Source organism: the organism of the source record quoted next, unplaced genomic scaffold, assembly GCF_019419815.1.
Source record: "Pyrus x bretschneideri cultivar Hongxiangsu unplaced genomic scaffold, Pyrus_bretschneideri_v1 Contig7, whole genome shotgun sequence".
In the NCBI taxonomy this organism is placed as follows: domain Eukaryota; kingdom Viridiplantae; phylum Streptophyta; class Magnoliopsida; order Rosales; family Rosaceae; genus Pyrus; species Pyrus x bretschneideri.
The window spans coordinates 6,392,996-6,420,698 of record NW_025999809.1 but is presented as its reverse complement, the minus strand read 5'-3'; the positions used below and the strand labels follow the sequence as shown (position 1 = coordinate 6,420,698).

Genomic DNA, 27,703 nt, shown 5'->3' with positions numbered 1-27,703 from the left:
TAAATATGTGTATTAGGCTAGTTGATTGAGATAGCGTGTTAGCCTCCTTTACACTCTAGTTCGAATCGCCCTCGAAAATACCGCCACCCTAAAAAATAGATTCTTGGGCTCCCCTGTAAGCCCTTAACCCCAAAATATCACTGTTACCCAGGCCATCTTTAGGCCCAAAGCAAACCCTCCCCAATCAAACTTGCAATTTTTAAAGATTTTTGACCCCATTATTCTTCAATTCCAACGAAACCAAGGCTTGTGAAGCATCAGACGCAAAGGCCTCCATTAGCAAAAGCACTTACCCAACTTCACGTCTCCTTCCCAATCTTTTCTTATTATTTGATACAATTTAACAAGCAAACTCTCACACGGAGAGAAAGAAGCAGAAGAAAACAAAACACCTAAAAAATAAATAAAAAAAATAAAAAATAAAAACCCCAAAAGCTTTCCCCTGTCTTCGGTTTCTCCTCTCTGCTTTCAATTAATCGCAGAGCCATTTGTGTTTACAGGACCATTGCCCTTCAGCTTCTTCCCCATTTTTCACCTCCACACCTCTCTTCCCCTTGCCCTTTTTCTCTGACCGTCCCAATCCGTTTCGAATTGGGTGTCCTTTTCGAAAAGTATCTTTCCTGTGTTCCAGTAAATTTCATTGATTTCGACTCTTCTGAGGATACTGCTTCGTGGGTCGGACGTAAAGATACCTTCTTTAACTTTATCGTGTTGTTTTTCGATTTGGGTTTTGTTTGTTTAGCCCAAAAGAAAGAGTAAATATGTTGGAGTTTTGTTCAATTTTTAATTATGTGCATAAACATGGTTTTGTACTTTTTCTTGTCGAGTTTTCGCATTTGGGTTTCTGGGTTTTGTTTGATTTGTTTGTTAGACTGTTATTTTCTCGGCGAATTGACTTGTGGTCAAGCTTAATGATCAGGTTTATTCCGATTTTCGGATATGATTTTACTTTGTTGCACAAAAGTCTGGAACTTTCCCGGAAAGTAAACAGCCGAAGTATATTGCTTTATGTAGGATAAAAAACAAAGTGGTTGCTAGGCCTACGGGATTTTGTGTTACATTGCACTGGAGAGGTTCCGTGAGCGTTTCTCGCGGTTGCGCTGTGTTACTTTTACTCAACTAGATAGTGAAACTAGAGGCCATTTTCTAAGTTTGGTTTGTTTGGCGTATTTATATACTTTTTAGTTTCTTTTCAATCAGAAAAAAACTTGGGTTTAGCTGATCAGTTTAGTGTGCTGGAGACAGTGCATGGTTGGTTTCAGTTGTAATTTGATCCTCGTTAAACTGTCATTCCAATGTGATGATAATCTGATTGAGGTGCTTCGGTTTTGGTGGGAGGGCTTATTAATTTTGTTACTGCATTGTATAGTTTTCCCTCTTTCACCTATGTTGAAGTTTGTCTACAACTTACGTGCCGGTAAAAGGACTTATTTTATGCTTTTTATTGCTTACAGAACCCTGCTTAACAGGTATAGTGGTTTGTGGAATGGACTGGCTGTATCTGTCAATTGTCAGCCTTTGCGAATGATGTTCGGTAGGTTGAAGGGTGTGACGTCTCTTGGCATTTTAAAGTGGAAAGGCGATTCATCTTTGACATCAGCATTGCTTAGGGATGTGGCTCCTGAGGTTGAATTATCTGAATATGGTAGGGCACCGAGTCCTGGCAGTGAGAGCCCTTCAGGGCTTCTTAATGGTGAGAGTATAAATGTGGAACCAATTGCTGATTTGGACCTGTTCTTTGAAAGGCTCTACAGCTACTACTGTGAGAAAGGACTTTGGTGTATTATTATAAAGTGGATAGTTGAACTTCTGAGCTTGGGCTTCACTATATTGTTCTCAGGATTCTTCTTATTAAAAGTTGATTGGAATGGTCTTCGTAATGCAAAATGTGGGATGGATGCATTCGAATCTGGAATTAAGCCCTGTGACCTTGCTAAGGAAGCCCTTCATCAGCACCCATTAACCCCTCTAACTCTTTCCAAAGCTATCATTGTTGGATATTTGGGCATATTTTCCATTTATTTGGTCTTCTGTTTTTTGAGGTTTTTCTCTCAGTTAAGGGATACTTTGGGTGTCCGTCACTTCTATCACAACAGGTATGTCTGAATAGTTCGACCTCAAAAGATTTAATGCGTTTTTAGCAATGTCTGTTGTTTTTTACAGAACCTATGCCTTTATTAGTAAAGAATTGTGATTTTGGTTGTCTTCTTGCAGTCTCCATGTCACAGACAATGAAATTCAGACCATGCCATGGGCATCAATTCTTGAAAAGGTTGTTCAGCTGCAAAGATCGCAGCAGCTCTGTGTGGTCAAAGATCTTTCTGCTCATGATGTGGTTATGCGATTGATGCGGAAGGAGAACTACTTGATTGGAATGCTTAACAAGGGAGTGCTTGCTTTCCCGATTTCGCAGTGGGTTCCAGGTGCTGGTCCAACTGTCAAGTTTGGCTCAGATGGAAAGCAAGAACGATTAATACTGACAAAAACCCTTGAGTGGACCTTAAATTGGTGCATTCTGCAGAGCATGTTTGATAGGTAGTGTGAATCTTAGTACAAACATTATGCTATACTTGTGTACTCCTCGATTTCACTTGGATTCTTGATCTTTTATCCAAGTGGCATATGACCTATATCATATTTACAGTTATCTGGAATACATTATGATGCCTTCTTTCTTGTTTTTGTACTTACATGTTTTGTTAGCTACAGTGAATATTTATCCTATAGATGCTAGGAGCAAAACTGTAATGCACTTCTTTAAAATGAAACTAAAAATTAGAAGCTATATCAGAGATCATCCCTGGCTGGCAAGAAAGTATTGGGTTGAGTTGGCATAGTCTCTTGGTCAAACTTTGTTGAATATTGTAATTGCTTTTAGTTTCTAATCTACTTGGTGTACTTATAGATCTTTGCACGATATAAAGAAAAATGATAAACTGGGACCTATCTACACTAGAACCTTGGGTAGGAGGTTTTATTGGTTCAAGTGGTCATGCTTCAAGGACTACTCAAGGGTAGAGTATGGTTTGGTTGATAGTTTTTCATTCTTGTTTCATTGTCTGGTGTTGTGTATTTCCTTTTACATGAAGTGTGTAATTCTTTTCAAATAGGATGCACTCTGGAGCATGTTATTTGTCCTGTGTTTTCTGTTGTATAATTCTTTTGTAACGATGTGTACTCTTTCTGCAGAAATTTCTGTGTTACAAGGGATTTTATATCTAATCCAAGAACGTTAAAGAAAAGGCTCATGGTAGTTGGGTTCGTAATGCTTCTCCTTTCACCATTTCTTGTCATATTCATGCTGGTATATCTCTTCCTGAGGCATGCAGAACAGTTTTATAACCATCCAAGCACAGCATCATCTCGAAGGTGGTCAAATTTGTCAAGGTGGATGTTTAGGGAATTTAATGAGGTAATGTTTTAGTTCCTCTCAAGTTCAACACAATCCTTTTCCCATGTCTGGTACTTATGCTACAGAAAAATTTGGTAGTCAAAAGTTCTCATTTAAGGTCCAATTAATATGTTGGCTTAGGAAAATCAATCTTCCCCTCCCTTCATGCTTTTTGTTTGCAGTGTCTATAATTGTACTGTGTTTTGCACTTTTCTCTCTTTGTATTAATTGTACGACCTGCATGGTGAATGGCAGGTGGAGCATTTGTTTAAACACCGAATCACTAGCAGTGTAGTGCATGCTTCTGATTATCTGAAGCAATTTCCGTCTCCTATTATTTCTATAATAGCGAAATTCATCTCTTTTGTTTCTGGTGGCTTTGCTGCTATTCTAATCATCATTGCATTTCTGGAGGAATCTCTGCTAGAGGGCCATGTAAGATACTTATAAAGTAATGCTATTTCAGGCTGTCTGTATACATATCGATGCTAATAAGTTATTTTGTTTCTACAATATTTTTGAACCATGTAGATATTTGGACGCAACTTGTTCTGGTATGCTGCTGTTTTTGGAGCTATAACAGCTATCAGCAGGGCTGCCATTGCCAATGAGCTGCTGGTCCTTGATCCAGAGGTGGCAATGTCTATGGTGGTACAATATACACATTATATGCCGAAGACATGGCGTGGCAAAGAGAATACGGGAAGGGTTCGGGTAGAGTTTGAAACCCTGTTTCAGGTAATCCTGGGACGTTTCATTTCCTCTTGTCAGTTTTATACTGGGATTGATTATGGGAAATAATCGTGGGCATGCCAATTGAATTTATGCATCACATACATAGTACGTCCCATTCTGCATTTCTATTTCCCGTTGGTGAAACAGATACTTAGTAGGGCCATTTCTGCATCACATACGTGGTTGAGTCTATATAGATATGTCCCAGTAAATGTTTGATTGTTCACAACTAATATTAAATCTAGTTTTGTAAATAATTTTGCTCTTAACAAAACAACTTATTATTGCATGTTATGATTAATACACAAATTAAGCTGCTGCTCATGCTATTTCGTTTTTCCAAATGCAGTATACTGGAATGATGTTACTTGAGGAGATGGCCTCAATCTTCCTTGCTCCATATTTACTTATATTTGTTGTCCCGAAGGTCAGTTTCTATTGTAATTGCTAATCTCACAATTTGCAGTTTCTTGTTTTAATGTATTTTTGTGTTTTATTTTGCAGAGGGTGGATGACATATTACAGTTTATTGCAGACTTCACGGTAGATGTTGAAGGTGTTGGTCATGTATGTAGGTCGGTATTCTTCACCAATCATTGTTGTCACTGTCTTTTCATCTGTATTCTGGCACCGTATACTCTATTAACAAGAATACGAAATTTGACTGCCCTGAATTCTTGGCAGTTTTAGCACCTTCGACTTCCAAAAACATGGTAATAGCAATTACGGGTCTCCTTACAATGTACCTCGCTCCCAGAGGAGTTCTCAGGGGAAAATGGAGAAATCGTTTTTGAGGTATGATCACAACCATTACCCATAAGATTCCTGTAAGCAGTAATTAAGTAGTTGTAAAAAAAATGCAATATTACTAGGACTATGCTAATTCGGCATGCCCCGGATAAATTCCTTTCCGCATCTCGAATCTTATGAGCTATCCAATTTTTGTGGCAGCTTCAAGAGCAACTATCCATCATGGGACCCCAATACTCAAGGAAGTCAGTTTGTAAAACAACTGAGAACTTTCCGGGAGCAAAAGTTGCAGGGACAAGGAACTAGACACACATATTCTCCTCCAAGAGGCTTTAGCGACAGGAACTTTTTATCACGGGAAAGGCCAACCCCTGGAACTGGCTATCACATGGGGTCACTGTGGTTAATTGATGCGGATCAAAAGAATCACCCCTATCTCCTTGATTGTTATTACACCTCTCGGCCACACCATACGGCAAGTTACACTGGGGACATTCCAGAAGAACCATTTGAAGCTACTGAGCAACATTCTGCTGATTGGAATCCAACCAGCTGTCTAGATAATCAACTGAAATTTGAAGATCTTTGGGCTCAACACTATGATGATCGTTCACAGTCTAATATGGGGGCTTCTACTTCGGCACCTTTCCACCGAGAGAGTGTACTTCAGCATCCTGATGCGGGTACTTCTGCACATCCAATGCAGAGTCATTGGTGGGCTAGAACTGGCCGACATGATACACAGCCCCAGTCAAGTTTTCTCGAGCCTCCAGATTTCGCCCAACACGGCAAACAGCCCCAGTCAAGCTTTCTCGATCCTCCAAACTTCATGTGTCAGCCGTCAGATGATTATCACGGAAACTTCTCAGGAAGAAGCTTCAAGGAACGTGAACAAGAAGAAGAACTGGAACAAGAACAAGAACAACTGTTGGATTGGAGGAACTATCACAGTTTGTCCCAAACAAGGTATGTGGATGACCTAGACTTAGAGGCAGGAGAGTTTAATCTTCATTTCGATGATGTGTATAGTACTAGACCTCCAGAAACTCTGGAAATAAAGCCATAGCCACCCCCAAGCTTTTAGTGATATAGATTTGTTCCCCTCTGGTTTTTTCAAGAGGTTCTTGCTTAAGTAATTTGGGTGGTTTTGCAGCTACTGTGGAATGTGATTAACGTTAAGTACTCGTTAAACGAATCTGTGTATTCTTTGTTGTATATAAATTCAACCGATTCTTGATTAGGCCAATGCTTAACTTTGTGAGGGTGACTGAGGCCAAAGAACATCCAGAACCCCTCCAAATTTGTACAGTTACATCCATATATGTATATATATGTAAGTTAATTGTCATTTTTAATTTCTTGTTCTATGATGCCACTAGTATTGTGGATTATCAAGTTGTATTCTTGATCACTTGTAAACAGTGTTTTAAATATCGACGAAATTGTCAATATTTCATCGAAATGTCCAAAAACCAAGTATCGATACGGTCGGGGGAGGGGGTTGGAGTCTGAAATGCAAAATGTCAGCGAGAAATCGGAAAATTTATGATATGGATAATATTTATTGATTTATTAAGAAAATTTCACCAGAACCATTGCACATTTGAAATATTTTTGAGAATTTTTTCTCTAATATTAACTAAATATGAATGAGTTATATACCTACCCCAACTTAGAGTTTACCATTTTCAAATTGGCACTTATTCTCTTTATCTTCAAGTCTCTATTGTCTGTATCATTTGTCATATATTATGGTTTGATATGATTTTCTTTAAAGTTTCAGTTTGAATTTTTATGTTTTGACAAAATTTTCATCATCAAAGACAACCGATATCAATATCAATATATTCATCTATATTTTTATAAATTTGTGTATTGTTGAAAAGTCTGATGACAATGAATGCCCACACAGTATGTTAGCAAAAGTCTTCAGCATGGGCAGAAGTTTTCAATGCCCATGCAAAGTGAAAGTTGAATACATAGAGATTGTATAGTCAGACGAAGTGTCGTAAAATTTCAAAATGCATTAACTGCATCAATTTGGAGTTGCGCTATAAATAGAGCACTCCGCATGTTTTTCAGTTACAAGAAAAGAGAAGAAGAAGTGAACGAGAGAAAAATATCAGTAACATCATCTAATTCTCTGCTTTTATTTGTTATCTGCCAGTGCTATAGTTTTAGGGTGGCATTTTACATCTACCTTGCACCTACCATTAAAAAGGTTATTCCTCTAACTTTGACCTTTTTATAACATGTATCAATATTTCATCCACATCAATATATTAAACAATGCTTATAAATAGAAAATTCCAATTCAACTCTCATGCATGGTAGTTTAATAGTCTTACCAATTAGGCAACAAAAGTAATGATTCTAAAACAAGAGAAACTTCAAAAAGACTGATCTAAAGATCTTACACTAAACGAAACTAATATGGAGTTAAATGGTATCAAAAGCGATAATTTTATATTTTTGTGAGAGATGATGCATTCAAACCATACCATTCGTATTTTTATTCCCAAATAAGCACAATTATATCGATACTTTATAAGTTGTAGATTTGCTTGACCATGTACGGTTATAATTCAATTCTTAACTAAGCTCTTTCAAACTTAAAAAAAAAATTAATAACCATGGTTCGCCGGGAGTTCCCTTTAACAAAATGAAAAGAAAACCGCACAAAAAATATTACCGCCCACAGCATGGTTCTTGTCCATCGTCTCCACTGGCTCTATTCACAGAAGCAGTTCGTAGGGTTTATGCAAAAAGGGTTTAACAAAAATCCCATCACAAATTCACAAAAACCTCTCAACACTTCCGACCATGAGAAAATCTTCAATCTCTCTCTTCTCCCACCTCACTCGCCTGAGACTCAAATCCTCCGCTCCTCCTCTTCTTTCCAGAAAGTACATTTCCGACCACCCCTCCTCCTTCCCCTCTCCGCCGCCGGTCTCACCGGTCTCACCGGCACGTTTCCGTCCTTGCGCCATAACCCATGAATCGGTCTCCCAAAACAGCCTATTCCAAGCAAACCCATCTCGAAATATGAACACCCTCGTCGAATCATCGCCTCCAATTTCCTCCAGGCAGAGAAAATCCATGTAAAAATCGGACCTTGAAGAAGCTTTCGAGTCTGCGAAAACCACCGAAGAAATGCTTGCGACTTTCAAGGCCATGGAGTCGGCTTTCGAAGAGAGGGAGCTCGGCATGGCTGCTCTGAAAGTCGGTCTCAAGCTTGACCAGGATGGTGAGGATCCTGAAAAGGCTCTGTCTTTTGCTACCAGGGCATTGAAGGCTTTGGATAGAGATGATAGCGGTAAGCCCTCTTTGGTTGTTGGCATGGCTTTACAATTGATGGGTTCTGTTAATTCTGGATTGAAAAAGGTTTAGTGATAGTTTGGGGTACCTTAATAGGGCTAATAGAGCATTGTATAGATTAGAGGAGGAGGGTTTTGATGTTCGGGATCTTAGGCCGGTGCTACATGCTGTGCAGCTTGAATTGGCGAATGTGAAGACGGCAATGGGGAGGAGAGAGGAGGCTTTTGGGAATCTTATGAAGTGTTTGGAGATTAAGGAATTGATGTTGGAGAAAGATAGTACTGAACTTGGCAAGGGACACCGGGATTTGGCAGAGGCATATGTAGCTCTTTTTGAACTTTAAGGATGCATTAGGATTTTGTATGAAGGCGTTGGAGATTCACAAAGAAAAGTTGGGGCAGAATTCGGTTGAGGTTGCACATGACAGGAGGCTTCTTGCGGTTATTTATACAGGTTTGGCGGAGCATGAGAAGGCGTTGGAGCAAAATGCATTGTCGCAAAGGGTTTTGAAGAATTGGGGTCTTTGTTCCGATTTGCTTCATGCGGAGATTGATGCTGCTAATATGCAGATTGCCCTGGGAAACTTTGACGAGGCTATTCAAACTTTGAAGCATGTTGTTCAGCAGGCAGATAAGGAAGGTGAGACTAGGGCACTGGTGTTTATCTCGATGGGAAAAGCATTATGTAATCAAGAAAGAACGGCAGATGCAAAGAGATGTTTGGAGCTTGCTTGTGGAATTCTTGATAAGAGAGAGACAGTCTCTCCAGTAGATGTTTCTGAAGCATACTCGGAGATAGCAATGCAATATGAAACTATGAATGAGTTTGAAACTGCAATTTCACTGTTAAAAAGAACATTGGCTTTGCTTGAGAGGCTCTCACAAGAACAGCACTCTGAAGGAAGTGTTTCGGCTAGAATAGGATGGTTACTTCTGTTGACTGGCAAGGTCTCACAGGCTGTTCCTTACTTGGAGAGTGCAGCTGAGAGGTTGAAGGAGAGCTTTGGTCCCAAGCATTTTGGCGTCGGCTATATTTACAATAACTTGGGGGCAGCATATTTAGAACTAGAGAGACCTCAGTCAGCTGCACAGATGTTTGCTGTTGCGAAGGACATCATGGATGTCTCACTTGGTCCCCATCATGCCAATTCAATTGAGTCATGCCAGAACCTCTCAAAAGCATACGCTGCCATGGGAAGGTCTGAACACTCGTTCTGATTGTCTTGCATATTAGATTTATACAATGTGGTTATGAACCTTGGTATTTCCCATTCTTTCCTGGTCAACAAAAGTGAACTTAGTACGAATCTGGCACTTAAATTCTATTTATCAAGCAGCACTCCATTGAGATGATTGATGCATTTAGTAAAAATGTTTAGTCTTATGTCGATTGTTATGGACAAATATAGATTCTCAGACTTTCTCTCCTGGATTTTCCAGCTTTGTCCTTGCAATCCAATTCCAGCAGCAAGTAGTTGATGCTTGGGAAAGCCACGGACCAAGTGCTGAAGACGAACTCAAAGAAGCACACCGAGTTCTTGAACAATTGAAGTTTAAAGCCCGTAACACATTTGCAAGTAATGAATTTACTACAAAGGCCTTACCTATACCCCAGACCCAAACGCATGCATCTGACAGGAGTTCACAAGGCCGATTTCCTGTGAATTAGAAGTGTTTGGACATAATTTAGAAGATGCTCAAACTTATTCATCCGCTGCATAGCTTGGACTGCAAAGCTTCATAGATTGGTGAGGGTCTGTGGCTGCTGGTTTTAATTTTTTTTGGTAATCTTACGTAGCTAGTTATATAAACAACACAAATTATAATGATTCCTAGTTTTTCCAATGTCTTCATATGGTAAGTATTTGTGTACTAGAATAAGTCTCATTATTCTGGAATAATCACCCTTTTTCTGTGCAAGTTGATGATTTTGGCCCGCATTCGAGTTTAGCTTGCCTACGAAGCTTTTAATAATAATCTTGGTCCTTAATTGCTTGATTAATAAAGGATCTTACCAGTCTTTGTGATACACTTATCATCTGTTTAGTGGGAAATTAATCTATACTTCAAGCGAGTGGCCCGACAGGTTTGCACTCTCTTGCCAGATTTTTCTGAGACATGTTGCCCTACAATATAGTAACTCTGTTTCTCTTGAATAACTTCTTGATGATGTTTGGTTTGCAAAGACGTGTGTGATGATGATGTTGGTGTTGCCTCATATGTCTTGCTTTGCTATTTTTGCCCTTGGCTTATTTTTTTTTTGGGCATGTTACTTAACAAATGGGAAATTGAAGGAATTGGAGAACTAAAATATAGGAGAAGGAAAGGAAATCGGATCAACTAGTCCCGTCGATTTATTTCCAATTTTAAGGCATTTGATTGCAGATTTCAAGGAAAATTGTACGTGTTTTTAATTCTTTACGTGGAAGTAAATGCAGGGAAAGTAAACGAGGGAAATGATTTCAATTTCTATTTCTTGCAAGTAAACATGCCTTTAGACTCGATCAATCTAATTCCTTTTTAGAAATTGATTTTTGCACACGGTTTTCTCATCATCCATACCGTTGCTTATTTTTGGTCCTTGGACTGAATAGATCAAAAGAAAATCTTGCGACAAAATAAAAAATGAATGAACATAAGAAGACCTGGTTTGGTACTGTGGTAATTTTGAAAAAAGCTAGTATCAAAAAAAGTTAAGAGCTGTTTTTGTGTTTGGTAAACATTCAGCTTTAGCTTTTTTTCATAGTTTTGGGTAAAAAAAGCCAAAAACAAGAAGTTGCAAAACCCAGCTTTAAAAAATCGGCTTTTTTTTCATATTTGTTTTTACATAAAAGTTTACCAAACACTATAATACTACTTTTTTTTTTTTTTTTTTTTTTTTTCCAAAATCACTTTTACAAAAAAGTTTACCAAACGCTTTGCTGCTTTATTTCATATCTGCTTATTCTTACAGCATAACAGAAGCAACTTTTTTTCAAAGCATAGCAATACTATGAAGCAGTTTTCCTTCAAAGCATATCAATACCAGCCCGAAATATCATTCATATAAGCTTTCTCTGTATGTAAGCCCGAGAGAAATTCCATGGAAACATCACGCCTGCAAATGACGCAGTTTTTTTTTAAAGCATATACCAGCCCGAAATATCATTCATATAAGCTTTCTCTGTATGTAAGCCCGAGAGAAATTCCATGGAAACATCACGCCTGCAAACGAAGTTATTGCAGGCCCACACACAAGCAAACTCCATCTGAAAGCCGAAGAATCCAAAGGTAAATCCCTTCGAACTCTTCGATTATGAACATCCATCATCTTCCACCTCATCTTCTTCTTCTGCTGCTGCTTCGACTAGTAGGGATGCTTTAGGCGCTGCTGCTGCTGCTTCCAGCGAAACATCACCACAAAACCACCACCATTCACTCCGTTCTACTCAGGACACACAGGCGAAGGCCTTTCACTGCGCAGTCAGTTCTAAAATGTCTGGTCTTGCCGTGACGGGCTATCGAGTTCTTGCATCGGGTCGTTCAAACGGGGCATTCAGGTATTGTATTTATTTGATTAATTAGTTAACTATTTGTTGATTAAATGTTTTGATTTCTTTTGGGTTTTTATTTTTATTTTTGTGTATTTCTGTTTTTCTTTAATTATTCTCTGGAATTTGGATTTTTGAGTTTTCATTCATGCAACCTTAGGCTTCTGGGTTTGTTGTTTTAGAGCTAAAGAAGATAATTTAAATATAATTTGAATCATTGAAGTGATCACCGCTCCCGACCTCGGTAAACCACCCTTACACTCCTCCTTTCTGTTTTCAATTTGGGACTCGAATTCAAGCTTTCATGTCCTTTGCGTTTATCATACTTCTTTCGTCCAATCCTCATCACTCTCGCCTCTCTCTCTCTCTCTCTAAACAATTTCCAATTGGTTTTTAGAGAGAGAAAGTGGCAGCAGCAGTAGTGGGGAAGGAAGAAGGACTATTCCTGTTTCTGTGATCATTTCTGCCCTTCGAAGCCCTGGGGTTTGGCTTTGGCTCCATTAGCTGTTGAGGTAATTATTAATCCATGCCAGGAGAGGGTGACAGTGAGAGAAATGATCGGGATTGCAGGGAGATAAAGAAAGAGGGAGGAGTGGGGGTGGTGAACACTGGCAAGTTAGGTTCATGTATGCGGGATATGTGGAATAAGAATACATATATTTGAGAGTTTTAGGTCTTTTTCAGCGTCCCTGTTTAATGGTTTTGTGGTTTTTGATTTGCAGTTGGATTTTGTGTTTGGATTTCTTTTTTTTTTTTTTTTTTTTTTTGTGATTTTGGTGGTTATGTCTGTGTGCTTTGATCTTGCGTCTGGTTGTCTAATTTGATTCGGTTTTTGCATTCAGGAAGCACTGGTCATCAAATTTTGGAGCTGTTGTGTGCAGCATTGGTAGCCCTTTTGTGCTGAGGGTATACAATTTTTGGTTTTCCTTTTGAGTCTTTTGTTAAGAATTTATTTTTTTTGGTGGCCTTTGGTCTGCAGATACAACTTTTGTTTAATTTTTTGTTTTTTCAAATTTTGGCTATTTTGTTTATGTGTTTAGATGCTCTGTGTGGGTTTATGGTGTAGTTTTCCTTTTATTTTCAGGAAACGATGCTTTTTGTTTTCTGGAACCGCTTGCAGAGCGCACGACTTGAGGATCTCAAACCGAAGGTAAAAGGTGAAAGGTAAAAATCTCTGGCTTCCTTTAGTGGTGTAAGTTTGCATGAAAGAGAGAAACAATAACCAAAAATTTATCTGAAGAGAATCAAGAATTTTGAAGTCAATTACATTGGCTTAAGAATTTCTTAGGTACAACTTGCACTCAATCGATAGTTTTATTTATTTGCCTCTGTTTTCTTGCTCGGAAAATATTATTTCCAGCCCTCAAAGCTAGCCAATTGAAATTTCTGTTCGGGCAAAAACCAACACATAATTCTAATAAAAAAGAAGTAGCGAGAAGAAGAGTGTAACACAGAGACACATGCATGTGGAACTTCATTGCTAGATTTTATTATTTATCATAACTCAGTAAAGAAAAATCACAGACGCTGCCTTCATAGGTTTAGGGTTTTATTTTAGATAAATTGTAGTGCAATGTCTGTGCTAAAAGTTTTTGGATCCAAAGCAGTCAGGATGCTAATTTATAAAGAATTTTTCTTTAAATTTCTGTGTTCTTTTGTGATTTCATTTTATCTGAATTATTCATTTAATGTTTGAGATGCACTACCTTGCAGACTATTGTTCTCTTTTGGCTATAACAAGAAATTTGATTGTGCAGATTGTATTTGTTTTGGGATCTATAAAAGGATATTACAAGTGATATATCTTGGCTGTTGATACCATAATTGGATTCTAAACTCTCCAAAGCTGCCTTCATCTGGGTTACTTTCTCAACATTCTCTTTTTCGTTTATGGTTGGTTTTGTATACCATTGCAAGTGTTAAATTTGTGATTTGTTGTTTATGTGGTGAAAAAATAGGATGCTAGAACGATTCAGATTATTTATGTGTTACACAAAAAAAACTTTTAGAACTCCCAGTAGAAAGAGATTTCGCTAACGAAGAAGTCTTTTATTTTTTTGTGAGATTTAAGAGGTTAACTTCCCCAAACGCATAAATGGACTTTTAAAGAAGCCTTTTGATCTCTCTATCCTCTACGATGAAGTTGCCCTCATGATCACTTTCTCTCCCTCCGGCATGGCCTGCCAATTTGCAAGCCACAAGTACGTTTAATTAACAAATAATTCAACTAGCTAGCTAGGTTTGATGATCATCTTTTCAATTAATATGGTTTTGCTAACGTTTAATGCAGCACAAATAGGACCATTTCCATGTATAGAGGTAAAGTAGGCTTGCTTGAAATCAAACAACTTAATGTTGTGTTCCAATATCACAAAGAATGGTGCAGTTGGGTAGATTTTTATGAATTGTTCTCGAGCTAAAGGTTGAAATGATCTTATTCACTTTGACCTTTTCTAGAAGCTATTTGTTAATGGTCGATAACTTGGCAAAATGAGTTTTTCATGCTACCATTTTGTTTAAATGTAGAAACAAAAACTAATATCCATAAAAAGAAAGATGAGTTACAAGGAAAGATAGGATATCCGTTTAAGCTTGACTGAAAGTTAGAGTGTAATGCTTGGTGATCGTCTATGAACATTTAAATTTTGGTTTGCCTTTATTAATCTTGAGTTCACTCTTTTCTATTTTTATTATATATTGTTTTCAATTATATAATTGCAGCTTTCAAAACAGGAAGATGGGTATTTTTGTTTGGTGAGAGAGAGGGGGAAGATAGTCAGAGAGGTGAATTATGTTGACAAATGGGATGGTGGATTATAATGTTGTATTAATTAGTATGTTAGGATTTTGTATCATGTTGTGTGAGTGATTTTGCATTCGTTGCTGCCAGGTTTTTGTCCCAGTGTTTATATGTGATCCCAGTCTTTATAGATGTGGGCTTTCAAACTAAGCAGAGCCTGAAAAAAAGTGTCAATCTTTTTTGTAATGGGGTTTTGCCAATCTTTATAAATACAATGTTTTGAATCGGCCAAAAAAAAATTAGGTTGTGATGTTGGTAGTTAGTATATGTGATTAATGGTATTTCACAGTGTTGTATGGTTTTTTTTTTTTTTTTTTTTTTCCTTTCCTTTTCTTTTGTGGACAGCAACATTGCCTTTGTTTGTATATGCTTTGTGTCTAGCCAATTTAAAGTTTGTTTAATCAATTTTAGTTTTTTCATGTTAAATGTGATGTTTAGACTTTGTGATTTTTTGAAATAGGTGGGAGCATAATTTGTGCTGCAAATTATTAGCAAAATAATTCATAAGATTTCTTCAATCTGTCGAAGTTGAAAGGATTAAGGAATTATATGATTTCGGTCAGTCGAAGAGGTTACTTTTTTTTCTCTATTGCTTGAGAATGTTTCTTTGAACAAAATGAATGAAAGCTTAGTTTTTAGCCATGGTTTCAGGTATACTTATCACAATAGAACTAAATGGAAATAAAATTTTTTGCACTTTTTTATTTTTATATATGCTGTTTGCCTATAAAATTTGTGATTTCGTTCTCAGTTAAACATTTCAGATCAAGATTTCAAACATTGTACTAGACTATAGATTAGAAAAAAAATATAACTTCTAAAACATACATAAAGTTATGTAGTTTAAAAGTATTTGTGTTGTATGCAATTACAGATTTCTGGTTTTAATGGTTAACCAATGAAAATGGTTTAGTATTGTGCATTAATAATCATTGCTTAGGTTATGCACAATTTTTTAGCATCTTGGTAGCTTTTTTTTGTTTGCTGTTTGAAAGCAGTGAAATTTTCAATTTTGGTGTGGAGATTTTGAGGGGTGGAGGATACCCGTTTGAGATTAGGATCATATTAAGTGCATTTGAGAACTAATTGAAGAAAATATTTAATTTTTTGGCAATTAGGAAAGTGGCTTTGTTCTCAATAAATAAGTTGTGTTCTCTCATTTTCACTAAAACTGTCATTTATTTACTTAATAACTTTCATTTTTCCAATTTGTATCAAGGAAGCATACATATCGGAAGAAAGAAGGAAGCTCTGAAGTGCTGATTAGTGTGTGTGTGTGTGTGTATGTATATATATACACACACATGTACCTAGAATATTTTGTACAGTGAGTAGTTCAACGCTGCTCTAAACTTGCAACAAGTTCTAAAAGAAGCAATTTTCCCAGTACAGACACCCTCGATGCAATTGCGCTACTGTTCCCTGCACTGCTACAAGGTATGCATGCTGATTTGTACATATTTTTATTTATTTTATTTTGTAATATTAAGCAAAATCAAACATTTGATCACCTTCTTTTGATTTTGGGTTTTGGTTTTGGTGGATTTGAAATTGGTGATTGGTAACACGTTGGAATGTGAATTTTCATGAGTTTTGTAATTCTGAGTCTGTATTTGGATGCTTTACGTTAATGTGTTGGATTACCGTACATACTAGCCTTACGTGATTGCCTTGATTTATGCATGATGGAACCAAATTACTTTAATATATCATTTTTCTGGTCTTCTTACTTTTGTTGGAATGTTGTTACTGCAATCTGTTAATTTTGGATTGTTTTGTGTCATGGGTTCTGTAGAATTAGTCTCCAGTTGTGCCATGGGTTGTGTCATCCCACAAACAATTATGCCATGAGTGGGATGCTGGATGATTGTTAAAACATGAGACTTATCAAAATGCAAATAGGAAATAACTTATCAAAATGCAAACAGGAAATAACACCTATGTAAGTATACTCTAGTTTTGGCCCTGCATGTTGAGAATATTGTGTTTAAGAATGGGAAAAATAGAACAAACTTCGGAAATCGAAAACAAATAACCAAGATAAATAACACCAAGAATTTACGCGGTTCGGCAATATGTGCCTACGTCCACGGGACAGCAACAACAATCTTTCACTATATCAATAATGAGTACAACCAATAATCTTGCCAAATCTCTAGAACTAGGAATTGACGAAAAACCTAAAAGAACAAGAACAAAAAATACCCTATCTCTTTTCTTTTCTCTCGCACACACTTTACAATATTCTCTCACTCTAATCCCTTGAGTGGTATACAATTTATTGTTTTGCTCCCTTCTCAAAACTAGTACAATAGTCCCTTTATATAGACATAATAAAGGTCTTCTTCAATAAGGATTACTAATCCTAATAGGAATCTAGTTATGAATCCTTCTCCAATTGAGAAAACAACTCCAATTGGAAAAACAATTTAATCGTAAGACTGTAATTCCTTATAGACGTAGGATAACTTATCATGGGCTGGAAAAACCCCAAAACTGCATTCTTAGTTGTGTGAGATATACATGGTTGATATCAACTAATTATGCATATTGCAATTATATTCACTTAATTAATGGGGCTAACCTTTATGAATTGAGTATAGGATTTAGATGCATAGTGTTTCGATGGGAACATGAAGACGGCATTGGGAGTGTTCATTAAATGTATTTGATGCATCAACATTTTTTTTACTTAAAATAACCCCAAAGTTTTGGCCTTTCTGTATTCTCATGTAGCATTCAACCAACATGCCATTAGGTCTCCGTTCTCTACACAAACTAAAATAAATATTGAGTCCTTCGAACACCCAAATTCAAAACCAATATTTAATGATAATTACATTATTCTCTTTCCCAAAACACAACAAATTGGAACAAAAACTATATATATATATATATAACACTTCCATATATGCTTATTTCTCTTTCTTAGAAGAAATTATCCATATGTCAAATAAACCATAGTGGATAATTTCACTTCATTATATATAACACTTCCATATGCTTATTTCACTTCATTATTTTTTGCATTCCAGTTGGTCTTTGTTTCGTTCTCAGACAGTTATCGGCATAGATAAAGTAAAATTCCGTTCTTGGCTCTCTTTTTCTTTACTGTAGCATCTGTTTATCTGTTAATGTAAATTTGGGTTATGTTGAATTTTTCAATTTGATTCTCCAATATATTTTTTTGGTGACAAACTGTTCTAATAAGTAATTCCCCACTATGTGAACTTGAGACCTTGGACTGATGTGCATTTCTGAGATTTTCTGGTATACTCACAGACCCCTGGTTGCCGTACTTTCGTTGAACGCAGATCTTCTGGTATACTCACTAAGCATAAATTTAATGGTTTACAGAAACTTTTAATAGTTCCATCCTAAATATCTTCCTTTGTTCTTGATGCCATGCTACTTGCTCCCTTCTTGCATCAGTTGTGTCACCTAAAATTAAAATGAAATGAAATAGTTTCCCTACATGCTTAATGTTGTGAATGCCGGTGATGTTAGAAATTTAATGATTGTTGCTCTCTTGAGTATATCCATACTCATGTGTTTTACAGATGCGCAGTTCAGAAGAACTGGTTACTGCTTGCGTGAGAGGTGTATAATTCATTAAAAAAAAAAAAAAAAAACTGTTTTGGTTGCTGGTGGTGGTTTATCTGTATTCTTGCCTTGGAGTTGGATGCACTTTGTGTAATGGATTGCGATTTGTTTGAAAATATCTTTGGTGATGATTTTGAGTATAATGTGTTTTCCTAATACTGTTTTTCTCCCTCTTTGTAGTCCAATCGTGCAGAAGACATCTCCATTAACTGGTAACAGATCGTTTGCCGTTGAGGTTCCCATGCAGAAGAGCGAAAATGCTGCAAGTGGAGGATAGATAACATCTCAAGACACATGATATGAGGGTGCAGGTAAACTGTACATATGCATCTGGAAAAAGTAAAAAGTTAAGGCGGGTTGGCTGTAGCTTCTCCTTCTCGCCACAACAGAAACTACTTTTGAACTGCATTAAGCTGTTAATAAATTAAGCTTAAGCTATATTTTACTTATAAAATATGGGTAAACTGTTTTAAATAGGAAAATTAAGTGTTTATATTAGGTAAACTGTCACTTTTACAAAGTTTTCTGGTAAATTAGATATATAGTTTAATTCGAAGAGTTGTATTGACCTTTACCTTTGTTAAATTATATAGTTTAATCATGCCCCCTGTGTCCAATCCCTATATATCTGCTTAACTCATGGGTCAATTATTTGCCAGTAGGAATGTTTAATTGCTTGATCAATGATGTCGATTCAATTTGAAGAAATAGGACTTTTGTTCAATAGGGATTGAGACTCTCACATATGAGTAAGATGCCCCAATTGTTCATTGATTCTTAGGTGTTACGTCTTTTTAGTTGCTTTGTGTGGAAACTATTCATGTCTGTTGCAACTAATACATTCAAGTCCCGCAACAACGCGCGGACATATTTTCTTGTTATGTCTAAATTAACCCAATGTGACCCTATACATTGGTATATCTCATGTTATGCAACTATCCAATTGCAAGTCAACAATTTCATCTTCTTTAGCTCAGCTGTTTTAAGAGAATTCACCAATACGAGGCTCCGAGTTCGAATCCTCCCTTCCAATGTCATTCCAAGAGCTTGCAACTTAGTTAAGAGCATTCACTTCTGCACCTGATGTCCTAAGTTTGACTTACGCTCTCCTAATCTGGCACCAGTTGTTTATAGCTTAGTTAAAAGCATTCATCTATACATCTCAAGTCCTGAGCTTGATTTTACCCTCTTCCAATACCGCTTATATTAAGGAAAAAGATTACAAAAAGAAATTCACATTACAACTTATTCAATAGGAAGGGAAAAACAGACCTTAGTTTTTACCTTCTCCGTCTTTCTTGGTTCATAACTTCAATGTTGTGCTATGAGTAATGACTTGTGTGGAATCATCCCTTTGTGGTTGCCTAGGAGGAAGTATGACTCCATCTCCTCCCTCCAATTCAATGACTACAAAGTCCGCATCACTACCAATCAAAAACAGCTCCGAGTCCTGAGGTGAAGAGCTCGGTGCTATGACATGATCGATTGGACAACGAATAGTACCCGAAACACTTGTTCTGCAAAGGGGGCAGTTGGCATTTGCTTTGAAGCCATGCATCAATGCAGTCCAAGTGAAACTCATGGCTGCAGTTGGGAAGAACTTTTAGTGTCTTGTTCTTGAAACTCTTTCAAACAAACTGCACATCCACACACACTTCCCTCTTCATCAATTCCTCCTTTGAACTGAACAATTGGGATTCCACGAATGACTGATTCTTGAAGCCCACGGTTCCACACTGACGGAGAGAAGGCTGTGAGTAGTTCCTTGTTTTGCCGAGCTCGCAAGGTGGTAAGGGACCTCATGATCAGGAGACTGACTTGGTGCCAGTTTGAGCAAAACTTGACAACGATGAGATGGCAGCTCACTAATAAGAAAGCTGAGGCCATGGGGCTTAGTAGAACAACAGCTAATATAGGGAAAGAAGAAGGTGGACTAGGCAAAGGTGGTTGATATGTGGAGTTTACGTGGTTTTTGATGTGTAGGAGTAGGATGAGAGATTGATCACCAAAATTGTACCAGTATTTGTGCTTTGTTGCCATAATAAAATGGTGCTGAATGTTACTGAAACTTGATAGTGTGATTCATAGATGCTGATATAATATTTTGACCAATAGCTTCAGTAAGATTTATTTTTTAATTTATCAAATCAATGAAATTCAGTAACAACTTAAACGTGAAAGTATAAAGAGATTGGTTACAAATTTTTGATAAAAAATCTGAACCTACAGTAAACCGTATATAAACCACTGTTTAGTGGTCCTTTATTTATGTCTAAGTGTCTTGCAAATTTTACTTTTAATTAACAGTTGTAACTAGTTTTATATATAGGATGATTTATGAATAATATTTTAAAAGATAGACAATTTGGATCGTTGAAACATTACGGAATAGCTCTACAAAAACGTATGTAAAAAATAAAGTTAAAAAAGTAATGTTGTAGATTCGTCTCTATATATAAGTGTTCAAAGACTGGTTTTGTAGTCATACATTATGAAGGTGGTTCTGGGCCATTGTGAAATTATGGTCTACAATGGAGTTGGACTACTACTAGATAGTTTGGGACATAGTCCCTCCCTACAACTTCATCTCACAGCCCATTTCATTCCATTCTTTTCAAGACTACATGGTCATTCGGATTTGGGGTAGTGATTTTGGCACTTCTTTTGTTGTCTCCTGCATTTCAAATTAAATATATTTGCATTTTTTTTTCATTCATAGGACTAGGAGGAGTGCATGAGGCTGTACGATGAGCCTTCATATGTCACCCAAACCCTATGTATTATACATGTTGTCTTGGGTTAAATTGAGATAAAATCTTGAACGTAACTAACTATGGGCTCGTTTGGATGTCCTTTTAAAATGACTGAAAGTGTTTTTAGAGAAAATATTTTTGAGTTTCAAAAACACTTTAAGTGCTTTCTACAAAAAGCACCAGTTATGTGTTTCTTTCAGGAAGTACTTTTAAGTGCTTTTCGAACACATAATCTATAGTCATAAATTTTCAACACAAACATTGAAATGTTGGGCGATTTCTCTTGATCAATCATCATCGTTCGGCAGATCACCCGATTTGCTACTCAGTGAGGCTTAAAACCCTCAACAGTTCTTCAGCATCGGCAGCTGTCGAATAGAAGTGTCGAATGAACTCTGCAAACGTCATGGATTTGTACAATGGTGGATTCACTGGATTGCACAAAGCTTTTGCAGGTTCTATAACAGTCTCATTAGACGGATAAACAAAGTACGCGACCGTTGTCCTTGCATCTCTTGAATTCGTCACCACTCGATGTTCTGCGCCTTTAAACTTTGAATTGCTGATCATCTGCATTAGTCCACGTCATTAGGTTAATGCTAGAGAAACCATATTTTTGCGTATACAAAGACCTAACAAGGTTAAAATTAATTACGTACCTGCATGACATAGCCTATGTTAACAACAAAGGCATCGGAAATAGGCTCAACGCCAAACCAATTCCCATCTTTGAAGACTTGAAGCCCCTCTGAATCTTGAAGTAAAATGGTTATGAGGGACGCATCGCGGTGTGCCTTTAATCCCAAGGTTAAACTAGGATCTGGGCACAGCGGGTAATGATTGAACATCAGCGTTGGATTTTCTGTAAGTCCGCCATTGAAGAAGTCTTTGTTCAGTCCCAACCCTTCAGCAAGCATCTCCAGAATGACAGACCCCAATTTTCTTAACTCCTCCATAAAAGCTTTGACAACCTGTCTGCTTACATATGAAAAAAAAAGGAAAATCAAAATCATCGTCGATCCATTCGTGTTTCTAAGCAATGAGTAGCGTTTTTCACACTCCTTCCCCGACTCTCCTTTGATTTATTGAATCCAAAGACTAATTTTTTGTTTATTAAGAAAGGAGTACAAGGGGAGAAAATGAGAGTGGTAGAAGTCACTTTCATTAAGTGCGTAGAAGTTCGAAAAGTGCACGAGAGCGTTACATACCGGTATCGAGTAGGTTTTTCAGGCAAATATTGCATGTAGTTTTCAGAAGAATCAGCAGGGTGTACCAGTGCATCTCTCCAGAAGTGAACCTCTTCATTTGCATAGTTTTCACTGCTTGTGTAGAACTTGCATCTTCCACTTGGGTCCTTTGAGCTTTCAGTTTCCTTGTCTTTTCGGGGCATTGCATGAAAATCCTTGGAAACATTCATTGTGTCATCAATCAGCTTCTTGGAAACCCCATGGTTGATCACCTGAGAAAGTAGCGGATTACACTTTGTTTAGCATATGATATGATCACAAAATGAACTTTAAAAACTTTACGGCAACAAGAGGATCACAAAACAGACAAAAAAAAGGCACTAAACAGTGTTATAGACAATTGTTTGTTCAGTGATCGAAAGTTTGTAACTGCTTCTTATGCGCATATGTCCAAACTTGAATGTAAATAACAAGATGAAACAAGTGCAAAATACTAAAATTGATGAAGGTGCATGAACGTTTTTTTTTTTCCTTTTCTGAACCTGGAAAAATCCGAACTCTTGGATGGCTTCAGAGATTTGTTCAATTGTGCGACTCCAATCAGGCCCCCTGAGATCAACTACCGGAATGTTCTTGCACAGAGGAACGTCGATATCCTTGCCAGGCCACTTTTCCGGCGGTTGGACAAAGGTTTGGGGCACCGACTGAACATCATACCAGCTTGAAACAAGCTTCTGATCTACTGGCTCCATGTCAATCTGTGAAATACAATGGTGAAATGAATGGTTGTACGTTGCCTTCTATAGGAAGTCATATGTCATCTTTCACGTGAATTATTAATGCGAAATCTGCAAATTCTGTTACACATTAAAACTTTCCATGACAATTGTCAAATCAAATCCTCTAGAGTTATGAAGCTTCATATTTGGGAAGTACTAGTAGAAAAATAGTTTTGTTCCCCTAACACGTGGATTTTTCATTGTGACTGTCAAATAAGGTCAAATGGCGTGAATGTGACTGAAACGTGGGAATTTTTGTGTCTCACAGATGCTGATATAGATGATCAAATCTGTTATGGACACGGCCCATAGCTCAGCTAATGCCGCAGGTTCTTTTAGAATTAGTTAACACTTTATTGGAGCACATGTATTGTATCCGTGTACGTTAAACTGAGCACATGTATTGTACCCTTGTACATTGAACTGTATTATTTTGACAATGCATTAAAGATGCATGCAAGGCACGAATTTCAACAAGACTGTAAAAGTAACTTGAAAAGGCAAGAATAAAGAGTAACTGATTCAAAACTAAGGAAATGTATTCAATTGAGATTTTGAGGATTTTAATGGATTTTGATGGAGTTCAATTAATTTGTAGAGATTTCATATAAATTTTAGATTTAAATCTCTTGAAATCTCATGGAAAGATGTGAGATTTGAGAATTCTTAAAATACACTAAGAAATCTCTCTAATCCCTCAAATTCTTTAACTTTTTAAAATTCTTTAAAATAAATTCTCAATTAAATACACCTGAAATGTTATAAACTTATTTAAAATTCTAATTGAATATACTCAAATTAATAAGAATTTTAATAAATTATCTTAAAATTCTGATTGAATACATGTTAAATTTCATAGAACCGGAGCCTGAAGGGATGCTAAACCGCCAAGAAGCCATGTATACTTCCACTTAAATCGATGAACCATACAGGTGTTGGAAGATTGGTTTCCTGTCTTGGACTGGTTTTGAGGTCACACATTATGAAGGTAGTTGAAATTCTGGTCCGGAGCTGGCCTACTACTAGATAGTTCTGGGATATGACTACTTCTAAAATCAATATGCATTTTTGAGTTATGCGACATGCATGCTTGGTTAATCTTCTACCAGTAGTGATTTTGGCATTCTCGTTTAAATATATGTACTCCAAGTTAGGTATAACTGGTGATATATCATCCTACCTCTATTTTTCTCATTATGTAAAACTTTTATCTCACGTGATAATACACATACTTAACTACATGTAGAACCTGTCCTAAATTGATGGATTTAGAGTTTTGGAGAGCCATTGTCAACTATATGCGCATGTCACTCAATCAAAAAATATTGTTCAAATACAAGCCTGTGTTTGCACTTCATAACCAAAGATGCATCTGATATCTCCTAATCATGCTATAGTTTTCTTCTTTCCCTAAACAACACACAACTTGTACAACAATACAACTCCAAGTCAACAACCTAGATATATTTTTTGTATGCCAAGCACTACCAATAATGCTCATGATTTGGATGTTTCAACCCTCAACATTATCTGTCAGTACATCAAATAATTCTAAAGTCTCCTCAAGTTCTTATCGATTAGTTATTCAGTCTTCCATACGATGAGTTCCAAATCAATCAAGGAGACAAAACATCAGATGAGCCACAAAGTACTACGATTTGGGGGTATTATTCTTCACTTAGAAATGAGAGGTCTTAGGTTCGAATCTTATAAATGACGAATTTCATACCAAATTATGCTGCTCATTGTGTTGCTTAGCCAAACTTCTTCTCTCCTTAGTGTAAAAATATCGATGAACTCAAAAAAAATAAATAAAAGGAAGTATCGGATGAGGTTTTGTTAGGGGGTGTGCCCTTGCATCTAAGTTCAAATTGCTCTTAATACTTATATTGTCAAAAAAACAAAAAAACAAAAAAAAAAAAACTTAAGAGATTATTAATTGTGATACTTTTCTTCTCTTTGTTTGAAAGAAATTTAAGTTTAAATTCTGCTTCAACGATAAATAACAAAAAGTGAGATAATTATTTCCTCTTTTGGTAGGTTGATTATGCCCTCATGTCCTCACCTGCACCAATTTTATTTTCATTTGGGCTAGCTTGTCGGGATTATTTTCCTAAACCAGCTTAAATATGTTTAGTAACCAATAATTAATATTGTTATCGAAACACACACGAGTACAAATATAATCTCATCATCTCCTAACTATTTGTGCAAGAATTGCAACCTATAGTCATAATTGTTTTGACACAAACGTATGGTGTTTTCTCTTAATTAATCATAATTAATTGGATCACATGATTAGCTACTCGAAAGGCTTAAAACCTTCGACATTTCTTCGTCGTTGGCAGCTTTCGATTTGAAGTGTTGAAGGAACTCCGTAAACTTCATGGATCTGTACAGTGGTGGATTGCACAAAACATTTGCAGGTTCTATAACGGTCTCACTAGACGGATATATGAAGTATGCAATCGTTGTCCTTGCAACTCTTGAATTTGTCACCACTCGATGGTCAGCGCCTTTAAACTTCGAGTTGCTGATCATCTGCATTAGTGGCCATCAAATTAATGTTTAAGAGATCTTATTTTTGTATATGAAGATTTAATAGAACATAAATAAAGGGATTTTTACATGTAACGTACCTGCATGACGTAGCCTATGTTAACAACAAAGCCACTAGAAATAGGCTCAACACCAATCCAATTCCCATCTTTGAAGACTTGAAGTCCTTCTGAATCTTGAAGTAAAATGGTTATGAGGCTCGGATCGCGGTGTTTCTTTAATCCCAAGGTTAAAGTAGGATCTGGGCATGGCGGATAATGGTTGGACAGCAGCGTTGGATTTTCAATAAGTCCACCGTTGAAGAACTCTTTGCTCAGTCCCAACCCTTCAGCAAGCATCTCCAAAATCATAGAACCCATGGTTCTTACCTCATCCACGTATGCCTTGAAAACTTCTCTGCAAAGAAATGAAAAATTCAAAATCATCATCGATCTCCGTTCGCATGGAATTAAGCAATGAGTAGTCATTTTCACATTTTTGTTTTTTCCTAAAACACTCGTCACCTTTATGTCCCTTGATTCTCCTTTAATTTATTCAATCTAAATACTAGGAAATAAAAGAAGAGTAGCCGGAGAAAAGGGAATACGGATATCATTCATTTCGAAAAGGATACGAGCACCCTGTACCGGTATTGAGTAGGTTTTTGAGGCAAAAACTGCATGTAGTTTTCAGAAGAATGAGCAGGGTGAGTCAATGCATCTCGCCAGTAGTGAACCTCTTCATTCGCATAGTTTTCACTGCTTGTGTAGAACTTGCATCTTCCACTAGGGTCCTTTGAGCCTTCAATTATCTTATCTTTTTGGGGCATTTTATGAAACTCCTTGGAAATACTCATTATGTTATCAATCAACTTCTTGCAAACCCGATGATTGATGACCTGAGAAAATAACAATACTGTTCGTATCATAAATTTTCTGAGCAAAAACGTTTGTTCCTTAATAAATAAAAATAATAATGAACGGGAACGGACATGCTTCGATAAACAACTTGATGAAAATAATATCAACACATTATCAACAACATATAAATAATTTTTTTTAATCAAGAACTGACATCTATTCAATGGCAGACTACTTTCGTTTAGCATAAACATAATTGAACTTAAACTTTAATGCAAAATACAAGATGGAAGAAGTGTAATGTTGATGAAGATGCATGACTTTTTACAAACCTGGAAAAATCCGAAGTCTTGGCTAGCTTTGGAAATTTGTTGAATTGTGTGACTGCGGTCACGGCTGCCAAGATCAACTACCGGAATGTTCTTGCACGGAGGAACGTCAATACTGTTACCGGGACGCTTTTCAGGTGGGTGGACAAAGGTTTGGGGAACAGATTGAACATCAAACCAGCTTGAAACAAGATTCTGGTCTAATGTCTCCATATCAACCATTGAAACACAAGAGTAAAAGAAATCGTTGCAAGTTGGCTTTTATAGGAAGTCATCTGCCATATTCCACATGCATCGCCAAGTTGTGAAGATGGAAAGAAATATTGTTAGCATTAAATAAATTTCAGTGCCATATTCCACAATTAATCAAGTTGCAATTATTTTTTGGCAAGGGGAAAAACGGACGTTTGGTTGAGAATTTTGAAACCAAATTTTGTTGCGGGGAAGTAGGGAGTGCCAAATATAAATACATTTCAATAACAATTGTCAAATACTGTCATGTAATGTTATTAAGTAATTAATGTTAACAGGTGTATGGAAATTCAGATTTAGCTAAATTGAGTAAAAAAATGTGTTGTTTCTCTATGACCAAAGTTTGAATCCTCCTCAACATCGTTTAGATTAGGTTTATTAGAATATCGTTGGGTTTCATAAAAGAAAACATGTGTATTGATTTATTAATCTTACATATTGAGTTCATAAATATGACTAATGTCGTCTGACCCACTTATAACACGCGAATAATTCATTGATGTGCTTTTAAAAAAAAATTGTTTTGATGTGTTGTGAGAATAAATAGCTGTCAAATAAAGTTGTTAAGTGTTTGGTAAACTTTTTCTTATAAAAGTGCTTCTAACTTAAAAAAAAAAAAAAAACAACTAATGAAATGGACTTGAAAACTTTGAGTTTTAATGATAAGGACAAAATAATAAGTAAGGTGAATAGTATTAGGATTGATTTTTTAATGTAAAAAAGTGGTTTTTCATTAAAATGAACAGTATCGGGAGTTTTGCACTAAAGTTCCCAAAAAAAAATTGTGTACGAGTGTTTGTAAATTTTTATATAAAATTGCTATAACTATGTTAAATGACTAAAAATGATATAATATTTAATAAAATATAATAATGGCCA

The 27,703-nt window shown here is 36.5% G+C and overlaps 4 protein-coding genes and 1 pseudogene across 13 annotated transcripts; 3 read left to right on the top strand and 2 right to left on the bottom strand.

The window, feature by feature from the left end:
* The first annotated feature begins 251 nt into the window (after positions 1-251).
* On the top strand, positions 252-6,122 carry LOC103958901 (autophagy-related protein 9). Of its 2 annotated transcripts, XM_009371222.3 has the most exons (10): positions 254-682; positions 1,455-2,096; positions 2,215-2,535; positions 3,190-3,412; positions 3,647-3,826; positions 3,923-4,129; positions 4,476-4,553; positions 4,631-4,701; positions 4,811-4,921; positions 5,078-6,122. In XM_009371222.3, exons 2-10 carry the CDS (start codon positions 1,525-1,527, stop codon positions 5,940-5,942), a joined length of 2,628 nt encoding a protein of 875 aa, XP_009369497.2. In that variant the 5' UTR covers positions 254-682; positions 1,455-1,524; the 3' UTR covers positions 5,943-6,122. The 2 variants fall into 2 exon arrangements, with proteins under 2 accessions (XP_048429786.1, XP_009369497.2); XM_048573829.1 differs by having other exon boundaries at positions 252-2,096.
* A 1,397-nt stretch (positions 6,123-7,519) lies between these two features.
* On the top strand, positions 7,520-10,197 carry LOC103958900 (annotated as a pseudogene).
* A 1,037-nt stretch (positions 10,198-11,234) lies between these two features.
* On the top strand, positions 11,235-20,198 carry LOC103958924. 9 transcript variants are annotated; one of them, XR_007254297.1, is made up of 8 exons: positions 11,239-11,463; positions 11,544-11,732; positions 12,566-12,629; positions 12,808-12,887; positions 13,481-13,924; positions 14,984-15,960; positions 18,307-18,437; positions 19,495-20,198. XR_007254297.1 is itself a non-coding variant. In XM_048573696.1 (7 exons), exons 1-5 carry the CDS (start codon positions 11,276-11,278, stop codon positions 13,537-13,539), a joined length of 573 nt encoding a protein of 190 aa, XP_048429653.1. In that variant the 5' UTR covers positions 11,235-11,275; the 3' UTR covers positions 13,540-13,583; positions 14,984-15,960; positions 18,307-18,575. The 9 variants fall into 9 exon arrangements, 6 of the variants coding, with proteins under 6 accessions (XP_048429653.1, XP_048429652.1, XP_048429651.1 ...); XR_007254296.1 differs by lacking the exon at positions 19,495-20,198 and having other exon boundaries at positions 14,984-15,094; positions 15,743-15,960; positions 18,307-18,575; XR_007254298.1 differs by lacking the exon at positions 19,495-20,198 and having other exon boundaries at positions 11,240-11,463; positions 13,481-13,583; positions 14,984-15,094; positions 15,743-15,960; positions 18,307-18,575.
* Positions 20,199-21,171: 973 nt separating this feature from the next.
* On the bottom strand, positions 21,172-22,818 carry LOC103958923 (hyoscyamine 6-dioxygenase-like). Its single transcript, XM_009371242.2, has 4 exons — positions 22,609-22,818; positions 22,088-22,338; positions 21,539-21,854; positions 21,172-21,449 (listed from the first exon to the last, which is right to left on the bottom strand). The coding sequence occupies exons 1-4, from the start codon at positions 22,816-22,818 to the stop codon at positions 21,201-21,203; spliced, it is 1,026 nt and encodes a 341-aa protein (XP_009369517.2). The 3' UTR covers positions 21,172-21,200.
* A 2,325-nt stretch (positions 22,819-25,143) lies between these two features.
* LOC103958898 (hyoscyamine 6-dioxygenase-like) lies at positions 25,144-26,856 on the bottom strand. The gene is made up of 4 exons (XM_009371220.3): positions 26,576-26,856; positions 26,031-26,281; positions 25,485-25,800; positions 25,144-25,386 (listed from the first exon to the last, which is right to left on the bottom strand). Exons 1-4 carry the CDS (start codon positions 26,792-26,794, stop codon positions 25,144-25,146), a joined length of 1,029 nt encoding a protein of 342 aa, XP_009369495.2. The 5' UTR covers positions 26,795-26,856.
* Between the last annotated feature and the right edge of the window lie 847 nt (positions 26,857-27,703).

Coding starts and splice junctions, on each gene's coding strand:
- LOC103958898 (XM_009371220.3), bottom strand. CDS start 26,794: ATGGTTGATATGGAGACATTAGACCAGAATCTTGTTTCAAGCTGGTTT. Junction 26,282..26,575: donor AAGACTTCGGATTTTTCCAG/GTTTGTAAAAAG, acceptor TTATTTTCTCAG/GTCATCAATCATCGGGTTTG. Junction 25,387..25,484: donor ACATAGGCTACGTCATGCAG/GTACGTTACATG, acceptor CCACTAATGCAG/ATGATCAGCAACTCGAAGTT.
- LOC103958901 (XM_048573829.1), top strand. CDS start 1,249: ATGGTTGGTTTCAGTTGTAATTTGATCCTCGTTAAACTGTCATTCCAA. Junction 4,702..4,810: donor GGTGTTGGTCATGTATGTAG/GTCGGTATTCTT, acceptor AATTCTTGGCAG/TTTTAGCACCTTCGACTTCC. Junction 4,922..5,077: donor ATGGAGAAATCGTTTTTGAG/GTATGATCACAA, acceptor TTTTTGTGGCAG/CTTCAAGAGCAACTATCCAT.
- LOC103958924 (XM_048573696.1), top strand. CDS start 11,276: ATGGAAACATCACGCCTGCAAATGACGCAGTTTTTTTTTAAAGCATAT. Junction 11,464..11,543: donor GAAAGCCGAAGAATCCAAAG/GTAAATCCCTTC, acceptor TGCTTCGACTAG/TAGGGATGCTTTAGGCGCTG. Junction 12,881..13,480: donor TCTCAAACCGAAGGTAAAAG/GTGAAAGGTAAA, acceptor TTGATTGTGCAG/ATTGTATTTGTTTTGGGATC.
- LOC103958923 (XM_009371242.2), bottom strand. CDS start 22,818: ATGGAGCCAGTAGATCAGAAGCTTGTTTCAAGCTGGTATGATGTTCAG. Junction 22,339..22,608: donor AAGAGTTCGGATTTTTCCAG/GTTCAGAAAAGG, acceptor CTACTTTCTCAG/GTGATCAACCATGGGGTTTC. Junction 21,855..22,087: donor GAAAAACCTACTCGATACCG/GTATGTAACGCT, acceptor ATATGTAAGCAG/ACAGGTTGTCAAAGCTTTTA.